Below are 24313 nucleotides of genomic sequence, written 5' to 3'. Positions count from 1 at the left end.
TTCAGTCATTAACATTAAAATACTTTATTAGCTGGACAGGGTATGCAATATGGATAGAAATATTCTGAAATACAAAGACCTCTGGAACATCGTTTTAAAAAAACCACAAATCCGTACTTCCACATCTTATTTATATACATAACCAAATGTATTCAAGAGCTTGAATAAGGTCATATTTGCTTTTTATTTCTTCTCTTTAAAGCAATTTTAGTGCAGTCCAAGGCCTTTTTGTTTCTTCAGCAGAAAAGTGCATAGCTACCCTATCTTATGATTTGGCCTGAAATCTGATGAAAGCTTACATACTCTTTGCTCCCTCACTAGATCCTTTCAAGCTTGACTTCTGCCTCTTTTTCTCTCTTTGTCCCAACATTCGATAGATTTTTTTCTTAGCCTCCTTTTGCCTCTTTAATTTCTGTTCCTCTTCCTTCTGCTTAACTTTGAGATACTCTTTAAGCTGCTGTCGATGTTTTACTTTGGCTTTCTTTATCTTGTAATTATTCACTGTACTCAAAGCACTGAGCAAGGCAGATATCTAAAAGAGAAAACAAAGTACCGATATACAAACAGTTCAGTTCTGGTAAGCAAAAAAGAGTTCAGCAAACTTCAGCAAAGAGTCACACAATGAATCGGAGATTCTGGGCAAGTTCCTAATCATTTCTGCACCTGTTTCCCAATTTCTAAAACAGTTTAATTACTTAACTTGTTAAGAAGTTAATCAAAGGCTTAATTTTGGGGAAGTCTGATTTCGGTTAGATATTATTTAAAAAGCTGTGCCCAATTGCCACCATAAAATACTTAGCTTCTTCAGGAAGGCAAAAACTGAAGTTTGGATCTTGCCTTTGCAAGCTCTTTACAATTCTCAGTTTTTGAAGTAGTGTATTTGCTTCAAGTCCTCTCTTTGTTAATAATGAATAGCAATGACAAGACAAATGAAAGACTGCAGCTATTAATTTAAGTCACCCGTACGGTGAGAGCACTGCACTCAACTGAAATGTCCTTGTCATGACATTTTCAAGATAAGAGTCACATTTAGGCCTCAGGTGACCTACTAGTTTAATAAGCAGCCACCATCCACTCAGGCCCAACTCCATATATGTACCAAGTGCAGAAAAAGAACAAAACAAATAGCAGGGATAATTTTTCACTAGGATCATATATACACATTAAGTATGAGCAGTAAATGCAAGTGCTAAAACAGTTAGACATAGTCTAAGCAACACATTTAGAGAGTGCTTGTTTTCAGAATAAACGATACTTACCTTCCTTTCATGAGGCTCCCTGATAACAGCTGGCCTCCACTGGTCTTTTGGAGTCTTGCCCTTCTTCTCAAGATTTTTAGGCTTGTTCTTAAAAGGCAGTGCCTTCTGCAGTGCTTTGGGAATGTGGAGCTTATTAAAATGCCTTTTCTCCCGCACTATAGGCTAAAGGAATGGAAATAAAGCATGTAAGATTAATGATTTCAAAGAGCTTTCATTTTATTTTCCACATTTCAGAAAAACAGTTTTCAGACGTCTTTGCACCTGGCTATGAATGATATGCTCACCCCTGTTCTACTATGACAAAAGTCTCAGTATGCTTTTGGAGGAGACTTCTGCTCCAGATTCCTTTATAAAGTCTCACTGACTCACAATACTTGGCTTTCCACTGCTTTATTCCTGTCTTACGCAGGAAAGACTGTGCCTTGAGGATAAAAATAAAAACATCACATATGCCTACGCAACGCTAATCTATTTACACTGCTCTCAATTTGCACAGGTCTAGGGGAAACTAGGTTTTTGGGGTTTTTTTAACCAGGGATCACAGACATAACAAATATACCTTATAGAGGGAATCTTTGTTTTGTTTCAGTTTGATGCCTCGTTCTTGCCTCAGTTGGCCTGTTGTCTTCATTCCTCTCCAACTATCTTTCTCACCTGCTGGCTTCAGCAAGGATGTTACCGGGTTATAAAACGCTGGGATAGAAACAGGATACCAAGTCCGCACAAAGACAATATCTGAAAGGAAATAAAATATCAGTTGGCTCTGACAGCACAGTTCATCATATCTGCAGTCTAAAAGATTATCCAAAACAGATCAGATAACTAACATCTAGACCACGTGCCAGTATTTCACTTGCGCATTAGACAGGGCATAGTCCTTCTCCAACCCTAAATCTGCTCAACCTTACACAAGATCAACATAACTATTTATACATTTGGATTCTGCAACACCCCATATATAAAGTCACAAAGAGTATATAAGACAAGATAGCTGAATATCATCCTATCCATTCTTCCTATTCAGTTAGAGAACTAGCACAAGAGTTCATATATGTATCTGTACCCATCCTATTTGCTGATAAAAAATGATTTATCTTTCTCCTGCCTATTTTTATAAAATAACGTGATTTTATTTTGCACTATCCATAACTGCCATGTATTTAGGAAAACAGAGATCACGTAAACCCAGATAATCACAAACTCACGTTCTCATGATCACAGCTATACTGAGCAATCACAACAGATCACTACCATCCCCACCACACACACACACACACACACACACAGAGTTTCCCCAAAAAGGTTACAAGATAAATTCTTAGCTGAAGAGCTACAATGCCACTCTTTGGATTTGTCACAAAAATGCCCTTCTAGCACTGGTACCACCAAATATGGTTTATTTACACATTCAGGAAGACAAGCCTAGCAAGCTGTATAAACACTTTAAAACTCTCAGAGAAATACATCTCCAAGACAAACCTTTTCATCACCTTCTGAGTCTAACTGAAAAAAATTCAACACAAAAATACAGTTTTTTCCTATTTCATTCTGTGTCTCATGCGAGATTTCATGCTCTTTGAATTCCCATCTCAATTATCAGTTTCCAGTGATCCTGGGATGCTACTTTTCAATCTGTGAAGCAGGATGAAAGTCATGCGATAGCAGTGCCTTATTAATCTTACGTGGAAAGTGCAACTTACCACTCATCAGCAACTTGTCTTCAAATGTTGCTCTAAAAGCACCTGCTGGAGTTCGGAGGGCCTTTTTGATCTGTCCTCGGATACCACTCACAGTACGAATTGCTGCACCTTCAAATTTAGCCACTTCCAACTGAGAGTTAAACATTCCCTGAAAGTGAGAATTAGCGACCATCATTCAAGGTGTTACGTCTATCTCTTTGGCCTATGTATGCAGGCCACAAAAATGTAAGTAATTCCCACCAGCATATCTCAGGAAGAAACTGGAAGAAAAGAATGTCGTCTTTACACTAAGTGCGCTAATCATACCAAAAACCTACTGAAGCAACTTTTCTAAGATAAGTTACGAAGAACATCTGATTTGAGTCACATAATCACAGCCATGGCTTTTTAACATTAACTATATATACACACACACACACATATATACATATAAATATATATATACACATACACACACATATCTCTCTCTCTCTCTCTAAAACTGAACAAATTTGAGAGAATCTGTCCAGACCACCTTCAAAGTACTTTGCTGGAATACAGTGTACCTTAAAGCAAATAAGCTGCCTTAAACTACTAGCTATGAGACTAATACAATACAGCTCTCCAGGACCCGTGCTTGTGCTTTTCCTTTTACAAGAAAAGGAGAAAAACCTCTGTGTACGCTTAAGAGGAATACTTGAGTGCTTGGCTGGTTAGGATGAGAGTACTTAGTTGCTTACTGCCTCAAATCCAGAATAACTTCACCTCTTCCTCAGCCTGAAAGCCTGAATAAGGGCAGCTGAAAAATTTACTCCTGCAACACCTTCTTCCGCCCCAAACACTTTCATTGCTGTATTTGCAAAGTCCTAAGCACTGCTGGAAGTCATCACTGATCCCACAGCTGAAGTTAGGCAGATCACTGATCCCACAGCTGAAGTTAGGCAGATCACTGATCCCACAGCTGAAGTTAGGCAGAATCAAACTGCCTGGATGACACTGGGGCTGGAAACGGTTCCAGCATTTTTGTCTGGTAAATAATAGTAATTTATATTCATTGACTAATGACCAGTACCTCTACAGACTACACCAAACAGTGCTCAAAACACACAAGCAGCTACCGAAATCCAGAACTCTGAAACAACTATGGGGAACTGCCTCAGAAAAGCAGATGAGCAGAGTCCCAAGTTTATTTCCTCCTAACGTTGGTACTTATGGTTTTACAGTACACAAACATACATACCTACCTTAATAAAAGATGTGTTCTTAAAAATTTTGAATGGAAAACCAGTCAGCTTTAATTTCTTTACTATAGTTATGGATTTATCTAAATCGAGCACAACTCCTGTGGCAGCTATCCGGAAATCAGGCTGAAACATACAACGGAGATGACAGACACTGCTGAATGTGTGCAACTATGAAGGTACTACCAAATAGTGAAGAAACCATTTTGCTGGTACAATTTCACTTTTTTTTATAGGTTGAGTTCAGAACTTATAACCTTTACAGGAGCAATGCAGCATGACAAATACAAATCAACTTTGTACAGACTAGTTAACTTACTGCTGACATTACGTTCCCGCCATTCACTAATGAGATTTTCAGAACTGCCATTCTAATTAACTTGGAAGCAATCTAAGAGCCCTTTTATCTGCTTTACTGTGTTCTCTTTTTGAAACAGAATCTTACCCAGAGAGAAAGTGTCAGATCAAAAAAGGCCTTTGTGCACTGCTGTAAGTCACTATCATGCTACTGATGTATCATGAAAATAGCTTTCTAATACACATAACAGGATGCCTGTGCAATAGGAGTTACACAAAGTGTATTTTAGGAGGGAGATAATGATCACTACTCTGATTTTTGTCAGGCTCATTACAATACCTTCTGAAACTTCTGTTATATGCTGTGTGTAAACATGAATCTATCTCTAGGTAACATATAGGCAAAGGTCACATTTGATAAAAACTGTTTAAACATTATTTAAAATAAATTCAGATACCCATAAGCATTCTAATAGGGTGCAAAGAAATCACACTGACGACAAACTTTGCCCACATAAATATCAATGGCTCACTCTGTGAAAATGATTTAAGCTATCTAAATATTTAATGCCTAAAAAATAAGTAGACATAAAACCTTTCACAGAAAACAGTAAAGCAACACTTGTCATTTTCAGTGTAGCAGATAAAAATTGTTACAAAAATTAATTGTTCATCTATTTCCCCATCTCATCATCATGCATCTTTCAAAACACAAAAGTTCTCCTACCTTCTCAGATCCTACAACATCCCTGCTTTAACATACATAAACCTTCCCCCCAAAATCTGTATGTCAAACCTACCGTTGTGCCACTGACAGATTGAACTGCTAAAAATCCTGTCCCCTGAGGAGTGATGGGGCCTACAAGAGAATTAAAGACAAAGTTATGAAGTGCTTTACTACACAACATCTAGTCTGTATTTAAAGGTAGCTTAGTATACTGAAAAAAGTTAGAAAGCTTAGAAATATGTGCTGAATATTCCCAACCTGTAAGACCACAGACAGGTTAAGTAAAGCATTCAACCCATTACCCAAATAGCCCCATTGAAGTTCAACAAATTATTTGCACGAGAAGTTACTCACGTATGCAACTATTTGCAGGGTTTGGCCCATAACGTGCACAAGCTCTCATACGCTGTCTCTCCAGACACAGTCAACAAATTGGCTAGGTAGCATCAGATACGACACTACCTAGCAGAATGCTCAGAAGGTGATTAAAAGACAAATAACCTAGCACCACTCTCCCTTCTCCCTTTTAACAATTGCTTATTTTGCTACGCTATTCAATGTCATTTTATATTCCAAAGGGAAAACAACTTTTTAAAGATTTCTTTTCATTGCAAAACCTACTGGCTGGTTATGGCAGGGGTGGAGCAGGTGGTGTTTTGTTTGTTTGCTTTTAAGGAAATTTCTGATACATCCTGTAAAGTTTAAGAATTTTGTAATGATTAAGTGGCTGGGGATGGCAACTCCACTCACCCCAAAAAGTTGCTCCACAATGCATATGCTGCGGCGTGTACTTCAGAAGCCTGTGACGCCCGTTGTGATCTTCAATGTAGAACATAGGGATAGTCTGAAATCGCCTCCACCCTAATGAGAGGATTAAAGGATCACGTGTCTTAAGTATCTTCTTATACCATCGGTGCTTCTTCAGGCGCAACTAATTAGGAGAAAAGATGAACAACGCTATTACAGGATAACAATATCAATTCTGAAATTCAAGCCTTATTTTTAGAAAAGACTGAAAGCAACTTCCATTTAATACCAGAAATTCTTATTCAGTAAGCTTTATATCTTAGAACACTTTCATGAACGTTAGGTTGACTAGAAAGATAAAGCTAACCAGTATTTCACTTAATTTTAAAATCATGTTTGTGTGCATCTAAGCATGTATGATAATTAAAACTATACATGCTACTAACTTTTTCTCTAGCCACTTGTCTTTATACCATGAACTGAGAGTGCAATTTAAGCTTGTGATTTAGCAATCTCAGTAATGGTGGAGCTTAGTCCTGACCAAGGCCTTTCTGCAGAACCATAATATAAACATCAAATAACAATAACAACTTTCTCTTCCAGTTACCAACTAAGCCTGTAAAAATCCAATGTCTGTGACTGTAAAGTCAATTGTGTCAAAAGCAATTTTCCTATTCAAGACAAAGATGAAGATTTCTCTGTTTATCATATTCTTAACAATAAGAAAATAAAAAAATGTCTCCGGCTACCCTGAAACACACCCGTGCTGATATAGCGTGCACTCACACCTTTGGCTACATACCTGTACATATCCAACGTTTCCTTCACTGTTGCCTAAGCCACCCAGGATAATAGGATAATGAGGGTCAAAATTCAGGACAAATTCACATGGGACATTCTCAATCTCTATTCGAACATACATCCCAGGCCGGAAGCCCTCATACTGCACTCTGGTCTCATCATCTTGATCTTCAAATTCAGCTCGATTAAGCTATGTGACAAAGAGAAAGACATCAAGTGTTTTACAAAATTCAAGTATTAACAACTTGTTCAGAAGGTTGCCATTCTATTTAAAACACGGTAGCATTTATATAATACCTTTTGGGAAAGATCCAATAGGTTTTGTGACTCTTTTTTCCAAAGTAAGATCTCTACCACCATGAATTCCATCCAGTTTGAAATCCCAAGTGGGCCTGTTAGTCTACTTGAAAGACAGTGCCCAAGAGAAGCAAGTGACTCAGGGACTTCTGATATACCTTTCATAATGGTGAATTTGGATTTTAAAGATACAATTGTCAAAAGTATCTTTTTGATTTAACAGCCCAAATACTTTTTAAAGTTAACATCCTGCTCTTTAAGGTGCAGCCTATGAGAAGACTGGGCAGCTCAAAAATACTTCTGTGCATCCTCAGACATCCTGTGTCCTCAGAAGGGTCTTTTAAAGCTCTTCTGTGCCACAGGCAGATGCTGTGTAAATATTTTTTTAAAATATCCTTGTAAATAACAGAAGCATTATCTTCCTGTGCTAGCTCCTGATGTTTGGCTACCGAACATACAAGATGCCACATTTAACTAAACCAACTGTTTCATCCTCTTCATCTTCTTTCCTCAAGGTGCTAAGGTACGGAACACATGCTGTGGTCACGTTCATTTTTTAAGAAGCCTTTACAGACTGAGGTCTTTGCCCTTCCCTCCTGCAGCAGGATCGCAGTGATTGTTGATACATATTTCTGTAACAGACCTCGAGAAAAACAACTGTAAATTGTCTCATATTCTGTTACTGGAATGGCCTTGTTTATGTTCTAAGTGTTCTTAGTAAGCGCATCACTGTACCAGGGCTCTTATGGTCACTTATGTCAGAGGTTAATATAAGAGGGTAATGATTAATTTCATGATTATTTAGGGCAAGATTTTGTCATAAGAGAAGACAGTGTGAAATTATTACTAAAATAAGGCAACATTCTTCTAAGTCAGCTACAGAAGGAAGTTACTTTTAGGCTTACAGGAGTTTATCTAAAAAGTAATGTCTAGAACAAAATTAGCATCTCAAATTCTGAGTGCAGTTACCCAAAGACTTCCACCACACATACAGAGCAGTAGTCATCAGTTATTTTTCCTCAAAATCACGTGATGGTTTAAATATTTGACTGAAGTTAGTACAAGAAGGATTTTGGCCTTTTTTCAGATAAAAGGGCACCTTCCCCCCCCCCCCCAAAAATTCCCAGCTCTCTGCCATTTCTTTTTTTTTCTTCCCCTAAACCTAAGTCATCCTAGTTCCACCATTAAGTGATAAGTGGATTAATTGCAAAAAAATTCTCAATGAGTAAAGTTTAGATGACACATCTGTAATAATCCTAACTGGAAAAACCACTGTAGATTGAGGAGCTAGTGATCCACATAACAGTTAACCTGAGTAGGCATAGGCCTGTGCTGTATTGTGCTATGCTGCACATATGGTTTGGCCTTCAGGCCTGTGTTGTGCTGCACGTATCTCTTGGCCACAGGATAAAACTAGCTAGCTACTTGTAAAGAAGCAGCCTGTAGTCAGGTCCCACTTGGCATTGGCAATTACACCACCTACACATCCTTGTCTTTATCTAAAAAGGCAGCCACAATTTCTCATGGAAACATCCTTTTGATTTGACAGAAGCAGCGATGAATAGAATTGTTTTATATTAAGAAAATCCTGTAAGAGCTGAAAAGCCTAAAATGGGATAACCCTTTCCACAAACAGGATCTGCACAGCGTGCTGCGCCTTGATTGGAGGCCTGATTGATGCTGGACAACGTGGGGTTTCCAGTGTCTGAAGGGTTGAAAGATTACCTGTACTAATCCTCTTTCTCCTTATAGCGTTAGTGCTAATAAATGGCATTTTAAGTGATACTTTACAAAGTCTGAGTGCATTTCTTACTGGGGTCATGAAGAATCAGTTTCTCCTCGCGCAAAACAAAATCCTGACATGTTCAGCAATTTTGAAGGTAGTTAACTAAGTAAGTCAACTTAAATTAAGCTTTCAGTTGTTTTTGATTCTACAAGCCTTAAAGAAAAAACAAAGTTCAAACATGAACAATATTCTGAGCTTGTATTTCTTGGTCTGTACTTTCTGAAGTGGCTGCTGAATGTCACGCGTGTCCCCAGAGAAACTCTGTGGGATATTTCTGAAGATGTATAGTGAAACAAATTGCCAGGCTGACAGCTCATACCTGGGCTTGTTTATGCATTTCTTCTTTCAGATCATCAAAGTATGTGGCATCCCCTTCATCATACTCTGCATCAAACATTTCTTTCAGTTTCCGTTTCTTGTCCATGCGTTCTTTTTTCTTTTCCTCCTCCTCAGCTTCTGGTTTGGACTTTTTTCCTTCTTTCTCCTCTTCTTCACTTCCAGACTAACCAACAGTAAATTATCAAACATAAAAGAGGTGTTCATTAAAAACAAGCTCTTCTAATCAACGGTTTAATATATTACTAAAAAAGGTAATACAGCATCCTAATGCAAGTGATTACGGACTTATTTCTATCTAGAAATAGAAACACTTTATAAGTTATTTACACAAGAAGACATATCTTCAGCAATACCCGAAACATTTCATGATTGAATCATATCTCTTTTGTTTCACTAAAAAAAAGCACTTTGTGATTTAACACTGAAATACACGTCAGGGAGCAGACCCTAGAATTGGCCTCTTATTCTAAAGCTAAAATAAACACACTTTTTAAAAGAGGCCATAACAAAGTATATTCATAGCACTGAATAATGTGCTCTGGAGGGCAGTACTCAGAAGACACCAGAGAAGAGGAAGTTTGTTCAAGAATTGCTTGAACTCTGCCAAAACACTGCTGTTACCCATAATTATAAAATTAAACGCAAAGATGAAATTGTTCAAGTTAAAAAAGTTAAGATTATTCACTCTGCATCGTCACAGACAACTACAGCTCTGTCCTTAGAAGACAGTCAAGGTACAGCAAATCCAGCATAAAAATGCTTCAGCCAACCTCTTTTATGCAGACACGAGGAATTACTAGGAAAATGTACCAGTTTTCGCAATTGGCTGTGTTTAAACAGAGCTTTCTGCATCTAAAAGATGAAATGACATAGTACAAACTGTTATGAACACATTTGGTTCTAAATACTTCCCTCATAACTCCACAGTATCAAGCTCTTGTTTAAGCCTGACCTCTACTGTTAAAACAGTGAGGTGACTTCATCCAAATAATTAACTTTAAAGAACAGGTCAGCTTGACAATAAAACCGTGTGCAATTCTAGACATTTTTAGGTTCCAAAATCCTTAATATATATACCTTCTGCTCTTCACAGCTTTGTTCCTATTACGCTATTAATTTATTTCCTTTTGGGTCACAAAAACTAAAAGACTACATTGCATAGGATGCCTATCATTTATCAGAAACTCGTATATATGTATATATACATACACACACACACATATATAATGTATACATATATGTACACACTTCAAGAACAAATACAAGTCATACCTCATCTCCTTCAGCAGCAGACTTTCCTTTGTGCACAACACCTGTTTCAAGATCTTCAAAATCCCCATACAGTTCTTCTGCAACGAGAACCCCCCAAAAATCTGATAGTTAACCATTCTGTTATAGCGTTCTATGCACCGTCTCATATTTTCAGTATTGTACGTATATTTTTTTTAGTACTGCTTAGTAGATCAGTTCCAGCCCAAATTTTTTTTCTTCCTATCAACAGTTTTAGATCTGTTCTGTCGTCTTCTCTATTCTCAACTGAAAATTCTCAGCTGAACTCAGTCTCCAGTGGCTTCTCCTTCTTCCTTTCAACATGCATACTTTACATTTTCAGAAATGCAAATAAAGGTTGGGTCATTCCAAGACCAAACCAGATCAGATATCACTGCCTCACAAAATTAATTTCACATAACAGGAGCGCACGAAGTACTTAGTTAGTACTCTAACAAAATAGGACATCAGCAGAGCAATTGAGCCTCTACCTTTATCAAAGTGACATTTAAATAGAGCAAACAATTCTTAAGTTAATGACACATACTTACAAAAAGCTGTCAGGCTCCAAACAATTTTCACGAAAAGTATAGCTGCATTTTTAAAAGTGTATCTAAAAATATCTCCAAAACATCTGAAGAAAGATCTCACTTTCCAGTCAAATGTAAGTGATCAGTTTCTTTCTGTAGAAAGTATTTCTTATTTCTACCTAGACTTTCCACAAGAATCAACCATACAAAGATGATGAATAAACTCATACACAACTCAAAATTGGCCTGGCCAAGCATTGACTAAAGACTCCATTTCCTAATCTACATGATATACTCCATTTTTCAGAAAGTTTCAGAAAGTTTTAACACACCTGTACCCATTTTCATTTTAAGAAGTCTTACACATACCATCTTCCTCCAACAATTTTGCGGCATCTTTATCTTCTTCCCACTTTCCCGTAACAAAACAGTCTCGAATACTGCTCATAACCTGAGAAATAGAAGTACTACTGCTTTATGCAATTACAACTCATCAACACAAAGGTTTTCTGATACGTTATCCACTCCTCGGTCATCTTCCCAGCTTAGAGATAATTTGACCTCCTCACATACAGCTCCACACCAAGACATCATTACCAAACTGTGACAGGCTTCACTGGAAAGCAGGAAAGTGAAACCACCTCAACTCCTGCCCAAAGATCTTTACCTAAGAAAGGTTTAATCTACCACATTTCCACTTATGATTCCCTTATTTTTTATTTTTCAATATACGAAGAGCAAACCATGAGCCACCAGATAGTGAATCGAGCGCCTAGCACTAAATTGACTCTTCTACCTTTGTCTTCCTATAAAGGCAAAGCCTGGAATCTATTAGCCAGAAAGTATTTCTAATGATGATAAGTAGCTGAAGATATAACACCTTGGCTGTAATTCACATAGGCTGTTTCAATTACACTTCTCCATGATAACTTAGTAGTACTTCACAATACATAGTCAGGCTATAACCTGAATAGGACTTGCAAAAGCAATCATCCAAGAGCATTACCTCTTCTAAATCCCAGTCCTGAGGCTTTTCTATCAGGAATTTGGAGCAGTCAAGAGCGTTGGCCTTCTGTTTGGATTCTTTCTCTGGACGGCTGACATGAAACAAACCTCCAAGTTCATCACCTTCATCCTCACTTTCACGGTCCTGATCCTCAGCAACTAAATGAAACGCACAAGCTGTGATTATTTTCCCCATAGTACATAGATTACAATTACCAATAACCTCTCTTTTGCCTTAAGTTTCATAAGGCTTGCAATAGGTTGAGGAAAATAAAGATGCAAACTAAAAATAACTGTAAATATAACAGACTGAAAAAAGGTAGGGTTTTGGTCCAGATTAAGAGTTAAACTAACACCCTCACAAGGGCCAAATAAGGCAAGCAGCAATGAGGGAGATACCACACAGTGTGATCATGAGCCAGCTGCAGCTGTGCAGTTGGTCTGTATGGAAACAGACTTCACTTCACAAATTCCACATAGTTCAAAGTTCTTTGAGCAACCTGAAATGAGGTTCTATTTGGATAACTGGAATTACCTGAAAAAACGTTCTCCAATTGAGTAACCACAGAGCACTTGTTCAATACCGTAAGCATAAACAATACCAAAACGATCTGGCAATAGAAACAACACTCAGCTAGCCTGCAAATCAAGACTTGAAAATCTGTTAGTAAATTTCCCCTCTCCTGCGCTGTCAAAACCTTAGGGAAGCTGAACTCCCACTGTGTTCTACAGAGGTTCTGCGTGATGAGGTTGGTACATACAATTATTGGAAGATTTGTGAATTAAATAGGACAACTACAAAAATAGCAATGTTATCTTCATTTTAAGCCAGCTGACTTTTTTTTTTTGATTGGTTATCTCGACCAACACCCTTATTAGAGACATGGTAACACTAAATCATGTTCTAAAAGAACATTCCACTATCTCTCAGTCAGTATGAGACAAATTCTTGAAAGCAGCCAACAAAAAGGTATCCCTTTATGAAACATACCCAACTACCACAAAGGATTTGTGTAACACCCACTCGACAGTTATATACACGACCATTCTTTAAATGATTGGGGAAAAATTGTTTCAACAGATAACATGAGTAGCAACTCAGTAGTCTGTTAAATGAGCCCAAAATGCTTTTTATTGGAAAAGATAAAACTGTCTTTAACACAACTATAGGTGAAAATTAATATCAGCAATTAAGAAAATCAACTCTCCTCAAGCCTCCCACCATAAAACAGTCCTCAAGGATTCAGACTTACAAAGATGACCATAGATAAAAAGCTACCACACATTAAGATGACAGAAACTCTCTAGCAGATTTGTACCTGTTCCATAAATGAGTTTACGGAGATTGGGGGTTGACTGCTGCTGTCTTAGGAAGACCTGAGCTGCCTTCTGTGTGAGGTCCTCTTTCCACTTAAGTGCACCTGAAAATGGAAAAAATTTACACTCCACCTCCAAAAAACAGAAAAGCCTTAGAAGGAACACAAATAACTTAAATAAGGACATGACCACAATAGCCTAAAAATGTCCAGACACAACCCACAGTTTATCTTCTTTTCATAATTCATATACACACAGAAACATAAATCACTGAAATGCTTTTTTTCAGATGAGTCCTAATTTTAGAAGGGCAAAAGCAGAGGAGATTATTACTAGCAATAATAGATTTGACTATTTTCATGATGATGCATTTCCTGCTGATACATTTTAATAACAGTCCCCTAAGAACAGTTTCTTCTTTCTAAATGTAATAAAGAATCTTGATTTGTTTTACAGACCTATCCATAAAGACTGAAGGCATAAAGAAACGCATGCAGAATCTTATCAATGAAGTCCATAAAGCAAATATTCTCCTTTTTAGAGAAAACCTGAGACAGGCATATTTCACTGCAAATCAAAGGCTTAAAAGGGAATAATCCCTAGGGTTTCCTAACTTAGGAGTTTCCTACCCAACAGCTACAAAATTTTGCCTCCCCAAAAACTACTATTGAATTATACTATACCTACTAGATATACTCTGTGTGTCTACATATACATAGATATATAGAAAGAGAGAGTATCCTTCAACAACGAACCCAACAAAAAGTGACCAGTAAAAAAATTTAAGTTATCTACCTGCTGTGTCAGCAGAAAAATCTATTTTCTCTTCATAGTCCTCTTCCTCCTTCAGCAGATCCTCAACATCGCCATCATCTTCATCTTCTACACCTTTAAGTTCAGTCTGTCTAACGCTATCGATTTTCTTCTCTTGAGTGTGCCGAAATCCTTTCCTGTCTAACGCTTCAACTTCTGATTCCTCATCTGATCCTTCTTCATCACCTCCCTCATCCATGGAAGAATTTTCAGCTTCAGATTCTGATGCCTCTTCTGCTGTGCAATTTCCAGAATCTGTAGTGAGAACCGCTTTTTTTTTCAGACTGTGACATGAGATTTGTGATTTCATCTCTTCATTTTCTCTACTTATTTCATACTGCTCAGATTTAGCTACTCCTCTCCTTGCAGCTTCAGATTCGCTATCTGAGCTTTCATTTTCATATGATCCTTGTTCATCATTATCCTCTTCCTCCATCTCGTTTTCTTCAGAGGCAGTTTTTCCTCCTTCTCCTTCAGAACTCATCTCAAGATCATCATCACTGTCAGCAAATGCTGGCAGCTCATTCACAGCTTCTTTAGTTGCCTCTCTTTTCAGACGTTTGGCACTCCCAACAGCCACCTCTTCCCCTAATATCTCTCTGTCACTTTCTTCTTCAGCATCATCTTCGTCATCACCATCACTTCCATCCTCAGACATTTCTTCTTCTTGGTCATCTTCCTCATCGCTTACTGCATCACCATTTTCTTTTCCTTCTTCATCAAATATTGCCTTCCGACGTACTCTTCCAGTCTTCAAATCAATTCGTCTCTCTTCTTTTGGCATCACAAACCTGTTTTCCCAAAGATCACATTGGGGGAGAGATGGTAAAGTGCAAGGAAACTTGGTGAAACAATGAAGCTCCATGTTAATATTAAAAAAATATTTTGGTGGGAGGAATATCAAAGACAGGGAGAGATGACGGAATGCATTACAAAGGAAACAGGGCTCTTAAAGGGAGGAAAACCTCTAAGCTGAACAAGGTCCTATGCTATCGCCAAAAATAATTCCAGGAAACATCAATTTCTGTGGAATGAATTTTAGTGAAGGTTATCATTGGCATTCTCTAAAACTAAAGAAAAAGTTAAATATATTGCTTAGGACTATATCAGCAAGGAATTCTGGGAAGGCAGAACTATATTGCTTGCTACACTTCTGTAACCTCAATTATTCCTACCTTAAAAAGATATTTGTACAGTCTTAGCAGAGGAACTGTTAAGCAATAAGCACCACTACTAACTATGCTCTTTTGAGAAATATTTTCCTAAATTAGAGCCTGAAATCACAGATGCATTTATGCTCAAAGACTGCTCAAAATCAAAAACTTACTCTTGTCTTTCTACTTCTTCTGAATCTAATGGTCTGGAGTCCATGAAGAGAGACACCTTACTTGAAGCCATCTTAGCATCAATGGTTGAATGAGTGGAGATGAGGCTCTGAACTAGCTCGTGATTTGGTCTCACTTCCTCCTGGAAAAAAATCAAGATTTTTACTTTTTAGTGAAAACAAATACACACGTGTCTACTGAACAACTAACGCTATCGTTAATCTGCCTAAAAGAGTAGAAATATGCATTAGTAAAAGAAATTCGAAAGCATTTTAAATGAACATTTTCTCACAACAGCAAGGTCTTCCTTCCCCGCTTCGAGTTTCAAAAACACATACAATATTAACCCAGGAAAATTGCAAAGACGGCCTCCTTCACAGTATGCAAGCATTGCACTGGTAAACATCAGCAATCATGCTGATATTAGACCTAAATGTATTTCATATTTAGCACAACACACAGGGGAAAATAGTTGAATTCAATCTGTATGCAAATGTATTCCACCTGTCCCTTTGACAAGTCAAAACCTGTAACTACTCTCCCACAATCCCCCTACCTTGCAAAATGAGAATGGTCATATCCCACAGCCAGGAGTTTTATAAATCTTTAGTCAGTGTTTGGAAAGTTTCTGAAACTAAGTACTTACTACTAACTGATCCTTCAAATGTTTTGCACCCTATGGATAATGAAAGTATCTCTCCCCTGAAATCACTATACAGAGAAAAAAATTATGAAAAGAGGCCAAAAAAGACCCAGATATTTAGGGATTTTTTTATTTTTAGGCAACTTATTTTTAAACGCTGTTGTCTCAACTCTAAAGGTAAACACTACATTCTGCAAAAGAAGAGGTTCAAACCACTAACAGCATTCTCTCACCTCTTCATTCTCATGAGCATGACTTCCACCAAGGTCAATATAAACAGCATCTTTATCATATACGATACCCCCAACTCCTGAGAGAGGGGCATAGACTAGTTTCTCTTTCTCATTTAAGGAACGCTTCTTCTGCTGTTCAGGTAGGGCACAGGGATCTGGTAGGAAACTCACATCACTCACAGTAAAATCGCCTACACCTAGGACGATAGACAAGAGGAAAAATAAGGTTTTCACAGTTTTAATTCTAAAGTTTGTACAATTTATCATAAAGAGACAAAGGAACATTCACAGCATTCGGTGATTCATCAACTGCGAACACTGCATCAAACAACATCTGATGCTTCTGTCTTACCACTGAATGTAGAGAAGCATACACAGTTTCCAGAGAACGATAAAACTTTGAGTTGTGTTTTGTTTTTTTTTTTTAATAAAGAAACTAGCAACTCACTTCTCTGAGCAGGTGTGTAAATTCATTATTAAAGTATCTCTAAATTTTTTTAAACTTTCACTTTAAAAATTCAATTTAGACAACGAGTAAGAAATTTTTAATATGCCAAATTTACCTTTCACTATCAGGGCTGGCGCGTTTTGCACTTGAAGCATCTTTTAAAGTAAAATATTACTGATAATTAAAAATCTTCAGACGCTGCCAATATTACTGTGTTTAATATTGCAAGAAAATTGCAAAATTAAGAACAGAACTATTTACAGAGATACAGGGTTTTTACAAGAATGTGTATTATAAGAAGTAATTTTAAAAGCACAACATGCTTTGAGAAAGGTGAAAAACCAGCATTATAATGTACAGTTTAAAAAACACAAATCAACCCATAATAATAGTAACAATAATAGCAACAGCTACATTGTAACTTATTGATCTAACATTCACAATTTTTATAAGCTTATAAGTTACCTGGCATGTGAATTTGGCTTTTGGTTTTAAGGTATGCTCCTCTCAAGTAGCCATAAAGTGATATCTTCCTGTCACATTTGGGATTAATTCGGACAGCTTCCGGGTTTGTCAAATCTTCCATTCTATCCCACATTTAAAGAGATGTTAGACTATCAAGCAGTCCCAACAGTAACTTTTGAAAAAAGTTAATTTAAGAAAATAGTGTTGCAGCTTCAATAGGAGACAGCTGCCACTAGGTGCTTTGCAGACTCTAATAGTTAAAATGATATGAATGTCAGAAAAATGATATTAAAAGAACTTTGTAAAAAAAAATTGTATTTTAAAACTTATATAATCATGTTCAACAACATATTTCTAGGTGTCTTACTGACATTTCACTAAACACGCACTTCTTAGCACATTTTCATTATCTGTAGTCTTTGCACACACACCCCTCCTCAAATTAATTTTACCATTAGAGGAAAAACAGAACAAACATTCTAAGCTTGGGCACACTTGAAAACACGGTAAGTAGCAGCGATGGCCAAGACACAATCCCCTCAGCCATGCAGTACCTTCTTTTCCCTTATAATAGCAGTGAACTATAAAAAAAACTGGCAGGAAGAAGAGAGGGGAAGACTGGCAGTTTTCAGCCAGATGAGATCAAAACTCCTTCCAGAGCTCCTCTGTGCACTGCACCAGTGATCGTGCCTGCACATGGTGAGCAGCCGAGGACGGGGACACGTTCTGGATGTAGCCTGCACTTACCTTGGCTTAACTGGCCTAAAGACCAAAAGAATTGTAACAGCTATAGTAACTTAAAACAACTATTATTGAAAGACAACTGAATATTTTTTCCCCCTTTGCTCCTTTCTTTGCTTCATGCCTATTATGGGACTTTGCGTGATGCTTATCTACTTCTCCACCAATTTTTTTTTTTTTTTTAAAAGATTTAGAGCTTTGAAAGAAACGCGTTCCAGGCACCTTGAATTCCTGTGAGACTTTAGTCATACACGTAAGCATTCTGGCAAGGAAACGTGAAGGGAGAAGTAATTTCTTGGGTAGACACAGCCAAGTCTACCTTCAAGTGTACTTTCACATTCCAAACAGAGACCTTGAATCAAACACTACGCATGGGGATTGAGCAGAAGAGACACTGCAGGGAACACAGAGGACTAGTTCACCAGCTGTTGTTAAACTGCTACAATTCAATTTAATAATTCTTTTCCAGAGAAATTCAACATCATCAACAAGCAGGATTATTTAAAATGTTTTTTTCTGTGCTTCAAAAGGTTTTACAGTACAGCAAAGGTCTATGTGTACAATCTGATGCAAGTAGAAATTGAACAGCCAAAGTTATTGGCACAGACCTGCAAAGTACGCCTTCATTTCCTCAAAACCATCTAGGTATATAGTAGAACATAGTCACAGTATCTTAGATAAAATTAAATAATCATTACACACACAGAGCTGATTGTTTAAAGAAGTATGTTAATAAAACCAATAAGGTGCTGCCTTACTGAGATTGCGGAAAAAAGAAAAGCACGTACCTATCTGCAAGAACATACGGGTGAGAAGTTTGCCACGTAAGAGGTCGGAATTTCATAACCGAGATAAAACGCCCTAAATTGTGAACTTCCTGCTTTTGATATTCTCCATGAACCATCCCAGACAGGTAAAATAGCTTAGCACCCTAAACATATTAAAAATACATAAAAAATTAACATTAAACATAAACTAAATAACGATAAAATTGAAACAAAACAAAAACAATTCTAATTTGGATATCATAATTGCAAGTCGTAAGTTAACAATTGGTTCTAGAAGATGGAAACTAATTAATTTACCTTAAAATGAACATTGCCCCCAAATTGTTAGGGAAAACAATTCACAGCCAAAACCTCGTACAAAAGGTTAACCTGTTTTCCAGACCTAGATGCTGATCTTCCTTGCATAATACCTGCAAGTAACAAACATTTTTTCTAGCATCACTTGTTTAGCCTGATAACATCAGAATTGTCCGCTTATAGTATTATTAAAAGGTATAAGAATATAATAAATTTAAATATTTAAGTATTTCCCTACTTTCCAGTTAATTTCCATACTGCAAAATATACATAAAACATCCGTCGAATGTCATACCGGATATACTTCAGTCCAGAATCTGTGTTTTAACTTCTTTTTTGTCTTCTTTAATTGCTTGTTGTTCTTGAACGTATCCAGGTGGGTAAGAACTCCCATGATTTTGGGAAAGCCGTGCACCTGACAAATGTTCAGGAATTCAAATGTTTCCATCTCAAATCCAAAGCTGGCATCAATGAGCATTAAAACCTGAAAGCATAACATCAGCATTTACTTTAACAAGACCATGATGCCTGCATGAGCTAATTTCAAAGATCAAGCTTTTTAAGTCATAAACTTGGGCACCAAAATATTGCATGCGGTTCTGTTCTTTATTTTCATATAACCTGGCTTTTAAATTAAAATGTGCATCTTAGCTGCCTTAAAAGCTAGCAGGGCTTAGAAAAAAATCAAGTCTCTTCTTCCAATCAAATCTCCTTTATGTAGTTTTGATTTGCTTATTCCTTCCAGAAAAACTAAAGAATAAAAATAAATCTCCTCTATGAATACAGTAATATATAGTATCATAATAGGGTGGTGAATAATGTTTACTTGGTGAATTCAGAATATGCAAAAATTGAGCATCTTCCAATATTTGTAGCAATGTCATAGTAAATTAGTAAAAATCCCACCATTTTGGATAACTTTACTTTAGGTGCACTAATGCCTCTACAACAGTCTTCTGGTAAAGTGAGACAAATAAACTTTCTTCACACACTGCGACTACTGTTATGCATCACTAAAAGAGACTGGCATGGGGAAATAGTATCCTATGATCCTAAAATGCATAGGACCAAAAACAATGATCCGCAGGCAATTATGTAATCTCAGCCTCATAACAATAAAACCAAGCAAGATTCTCAGCACAATCATGTGCGTTCAGAATCCTAAACATCTGCCACACCTATTTAGTAAAAGTTTTGCGTGTTTAATACATATCACTCCCTCAAGTAGAAAACATAAGGAGAAAAATATCTGAATCAGCTGATGCATTTTAGTTAACGTTTAGCTAAGGAGCCCAAGACCTAATCAGCTCTGAACAAAAACAGGCTCTAAATCCACATATAAAGTAGAAATTTGAGTAGACAAATGGATTGTGCATTGGGTCCTCAAGATCAGTAGGCTTGAGTCACTGAACTAAAAGCCATGAGTAAAATAAAAGAATGACCACACTCCACTGAAATCAGTCATATTAATACACAAAGATAGACCTGGAGCACATCAAAGAAAAATCAACTACAGAAGCATATATATATATATATATATATATATACACATACTTTCATTTTATACTTTAGTTGAAAACCTCTTGAATTAAAAACGTTTTCAGACTTCACATGATTTGACCACACTGCTTAATGAACAGCCACTTTATCATCTTGGCTTGTCATCTTTTAACGGAAGATCTTTTAACAAGTTGTATTAGCAATAAAGTTTAGATGCGTTTCTCTTCTACCCCATCCTCCCCTCAATTAAAAAAAAAAACCATAAAAACAAATAAACAAAACCAAAAAAGCAGGGCCTATGAGTTACTTGTGTTGCTACAGAAAATCAGGTTTGTTGTCAAGCTTACTTTTGTTCCCTCTGAAACCGACGACTGTTTTGCCTCTGATGGCAATGGGTGGAGAGATCAGAGGTAGGTGCCTAGTCACCTATGTCTAGTCATACATAGCCTAGTCAAAAAGAACTATTTTCAATATAAATTATACTAGAAATCATGTGCTATTGGTTACCTACCAAATCAGCAACTTTAGCCAGGTCAATCATTGTGTTAATGTCACATCCACATTCAATAATAGTTAGTCTGCGCTTTTTACCTGAAAACAAAATTAAGAAAAAGCAAAAACTGAAACAGAGGAAGCAAACTAAGTAGTTCACTTTTTTTTTTTCAGGTCGAACTCCTGAAGTTCCTAAAAACTACCTGAGACTCGGCTTCTTGTCTAGTCAAATTGCCAAACACCTGCCATTGCAGAAGTGCCTTTTTCTACTGTTTATAATTCTGCTAAATTTTAACCTTTTAGTTCAAATTATCAAGTGGACCTCATCTTTTCAAAGAAGATGCTCTGCCTTTTCCAAAAACACAGTTAACAACAACAAAAAAAAAGTTTCTTACTTAAAGAAAACTTCTGGTCACCTCTTCTTTTATCTTTAGTGCCCCAGAGTTAGTACCATGGATTTCATCTTACCAAACACGTCTGTCCGTTTGAAAAGGATTATGAAATATCCCGTCCTGTTCTAGCCTTCAAAAAAGAGTGGATTCCAATATCAAAGGGAAATAGAAGGGAAAATAGAACCAGTAGAAAAGGAAAACCTGCAAAAAATCTGGAATGAAGAAAGTGGACAAGCAGCCAGGAAGAAAAAATAAAAACAAACAAACGAAAAAAAACAGAACCGGGATCCCAAAAGGGTAGAAGGAACAAGTACAGAGGGGCACGTGCCCCAAAACCCAGATCTCATTATTCTTTTGCCATTAGCATGTACGTCTGATAACACAATCACGTGAACTGAAAGTCGTCGGGAACGTGACCACGTCCTAAGAACAAACTCCCCTTCTTTGTCAAGCTCTAAAAGACAAAGAAGGAGTACAAAGCCAGCGTTTCCGTTGCTGCTATCTTTGTTCTTACCTGAAACAATTGTCACAGGACCCCGGATTTCAACCAGCTTTTGCCTTGTGAAGTTCCTAATGAGACATCTTATTAAAGTGCTCTTCCCAACCTTCGGCGGGCCAACCACCACCACCACCACGGGAGGCGGCTCCAAAGGCGCGCGGTCAACCACCGGAATGTGATGCTTCTTCGTCTTCAAATCCTGGGTTCTGGGGAGAAACGCGTAACAAATAAACATAAGAGGAGCTTGGAAACCAACAGCGCCCGCTGTCTGCAGGGTCTTGTGGTAAAAACTCCCCAAGACCTTGCGTACACGCGGGACGCCTATCGAGGCGGAGGGGCTACAGAGGGGCCGGCCAGCTGCGGCCCCCGAGCTCCCCCCGGGGCGCCGGCCCAGGCGGCCGCGACCGGGACCGGGACCGCGACCGGGACCGGGGCCGGGGCCGCCCCCACCCCCCGGGAAGGCCGCGCCGCCTCTGCCCCTACCCAGGGCAAGAGAGGGAAGCCGCCGCCGCCCCTCCGCGCCGTCTCACCGGTGAAAGGCGCGGGCCCTGCGCACCGCGGACTGCACCGCGAAGGCCTTGGGGTTCCTCCTCCGCGCATCCTGCTCCTCGCCGGCCCCCACCGCGCTGAGATGACGCCTCCGCTTCTTCTCGGCCTTGGGGCCGCTCTGCTTGGCCCGGTGCCTCTTCTTCTCCTTCTCCTCCATCGCCCCAACGCCAGGGTCCCCCGCTGCCCGCCCGCCCGCCCGCCCTCCCGAGCCGCCGCCGCCGCCGCCGCCCAGGGCCCCGCACGGTGACCGGGGGGAGCGGAAAGGCCGCCGGCCGGGCACGCACGCCGCCGGCGCCCGCCCGGAAACAGCGGCGGCGCCTCGAGTTCCGGGGGCGGAGCGGGCTGCGGGCTGCCGGGGGGCGGGGGGGGGGGGCGCCCCCTTGGGAGGGGCGGCCGGTGCCCTGGGTCCCGCCGGGCGCGGCGGCGGCGGCCGGGTGTTTCCGCCGCGGGGCGCGGGGACGGGGCGGTTTTCGGAGGGGCGGAAGCGGGGCGAGGGGCGGGTTGGCCGCCGCCAGGCCTGGCGGAGGGTGGGCGGCCGGGCAGCGCCCCGGGGGCTGCCCGCGGGTTTTTGCTAAAAACGGGAACCGTCGGCAAGGGCCACGGGGGCGGGCGGATGCCGAGGCTAGGGAGGGTGCTTAGTGCTACGGGCTCCCGCCACACAGCGGTCGTCTTTTTCCCCGCTGCCAGGGCCACCCCCCGCCCCCGAGAGGTGACCGGGCGTGCGGGAGTCACTTCGGGCAAAGCGAGGAGCGGTTGTTGATCTCGGGCCGGTGCCTGCTGCGCCTTGACGCCAGTCCCCCTGACGTTATTTGTAGGTCCAGGCCCTGCTCCACCACGCCAAGGAGGCCGTTTGCCCTGGGCCGGGGCCGGGCAGCTCCCGAGGCCGGCAGGGGAGCCCCGGGCGGGCGGCAGCGAGGTGGGCGCCGGGGCTGCCCCCGTCGTCGCGGGGGCTGCCGGCCCCCGCCGCCGTTCCCCCTGCGGGAGGACGTTTCGGGGCGGGAATGCGCTTTATAGGCCCCAACAAAGTAAGGGAATAAGTGACTCAGAGGCCTAACAATGGGCTAGGGCCTGGTGGAATACAAAGCGAGTTAGCGTATCTGGAACGCCACGCTCCCTCTTTTTTGACAAGTTACGTGAAAGACAACACAGCTTTAAATATTCAGCGTGCAAAACTCTCCCCTATAACAAAAGCCATCCTAGGGGCAGCAGAAGGTCACACCACTCAACACACCTGGTTACTGCCTCACCTCTTCTTCCTCAGCATAATTTGTTCATGCCAGAGCAGCACTGCTTTTGACATGCATGAATAAACATGATGAATAAACATGTCACCTGTACTCTGGCATTCTCAGACTAATGAGTATTTTTTAAGAATGTGAAATTTTAAAAGAGTTGTCACAGGAGAGCACTGCATCTAGCTGCACTGCACGTATTTTCTTATTTGTGCGCTATATATGCTAGATAGGTCAGTTAAAAGCGACTTGCAACAAAATAAAGACATTCAGTTCCTTACAGAAAAGCTCCATGCTGTGCAGTAAGTAGTTCTCCAAGGGGAGAATGATTTGTCATGGACTTGCTTCTGGGAAGTATTCACAGTGCGTTCCACTTCACCGTTAGAAACGCGAGTTTGATAGTAAGTGAAGTTTCTTCCCTAGACCACATGAAGGGGTGGGAAAGCCCTGTACTACTGCAGCAGCCAGTAGCAACAGCTTAATGCGAAATGCCTAACTGAGCTACCTTTGTCTTGGCCTTGGCGCAGGTTTGGGAGTGTTGACAGAGTAGGACGTCTGCAGACAAAGAGCGGGGGAAACAGAGCAGGATGCACTGCACTGCA

General features: G+C 39.7%; 1 protein-coding gene across 1 annotated transcript; it reads right to left on the bottom strand.

The window, feature by feature from the left end:
* Positions 1–22783, bottom strand: BMS1 (BMS1 ribosome biogenesis factor). Its single transcript, XM_068950582.1, has 22 exons — positions 22461–22783; positions 21946–22136; positions 21059–21138; positions 19343–19531; positions 18751–18893; positions 17222–17343; positions 16309–16505; positions 15435–15574; positions 14090–14898; positions 13297–13398; positions 11979–12136; positions 11342–11423; positions 10446–10522; positions 9154–9336; positions 6753–6941; positions 5954–6134; positions 5277–5335; positions 4183–4305; positions 2960–3107; positions 1819–1994; positions 1260–1421; positions 1–532 (listed from the first exon to the last, which is right to left on the bottom strand). The coding sequence occupies exons 1-22, from the start codon at positions 22634–22636 to the stop codon at positions 296–298; spliced, it is 3924 nt and encodes a 1307-aa protein (XP_068806683.1). The 5' UTR covers positions 22637–22783; the 3' UTR covers positions 1–295.
* Between the last annotated feature and the right edge of the window lie 1530 nt (positions 22784–24313).

This window comes from Struthio camelus, chromosome 7, assembly GCF_040807025.1.
Source record: "Struthio camelus isolate bStrCam1 chromosome 7, bStrCam1.hap1, whole genome shotgun sequence".
NCBI lineage: Eukaryota > Metazoa > Chordata > Aves > Struthioniformes > Struthionidae > Struthio > Struthio camelus.
Note: the sequence above shows the minus strand (reverse complement) of the source record. Positions and strands in the feature narration are given on the sequence as shown.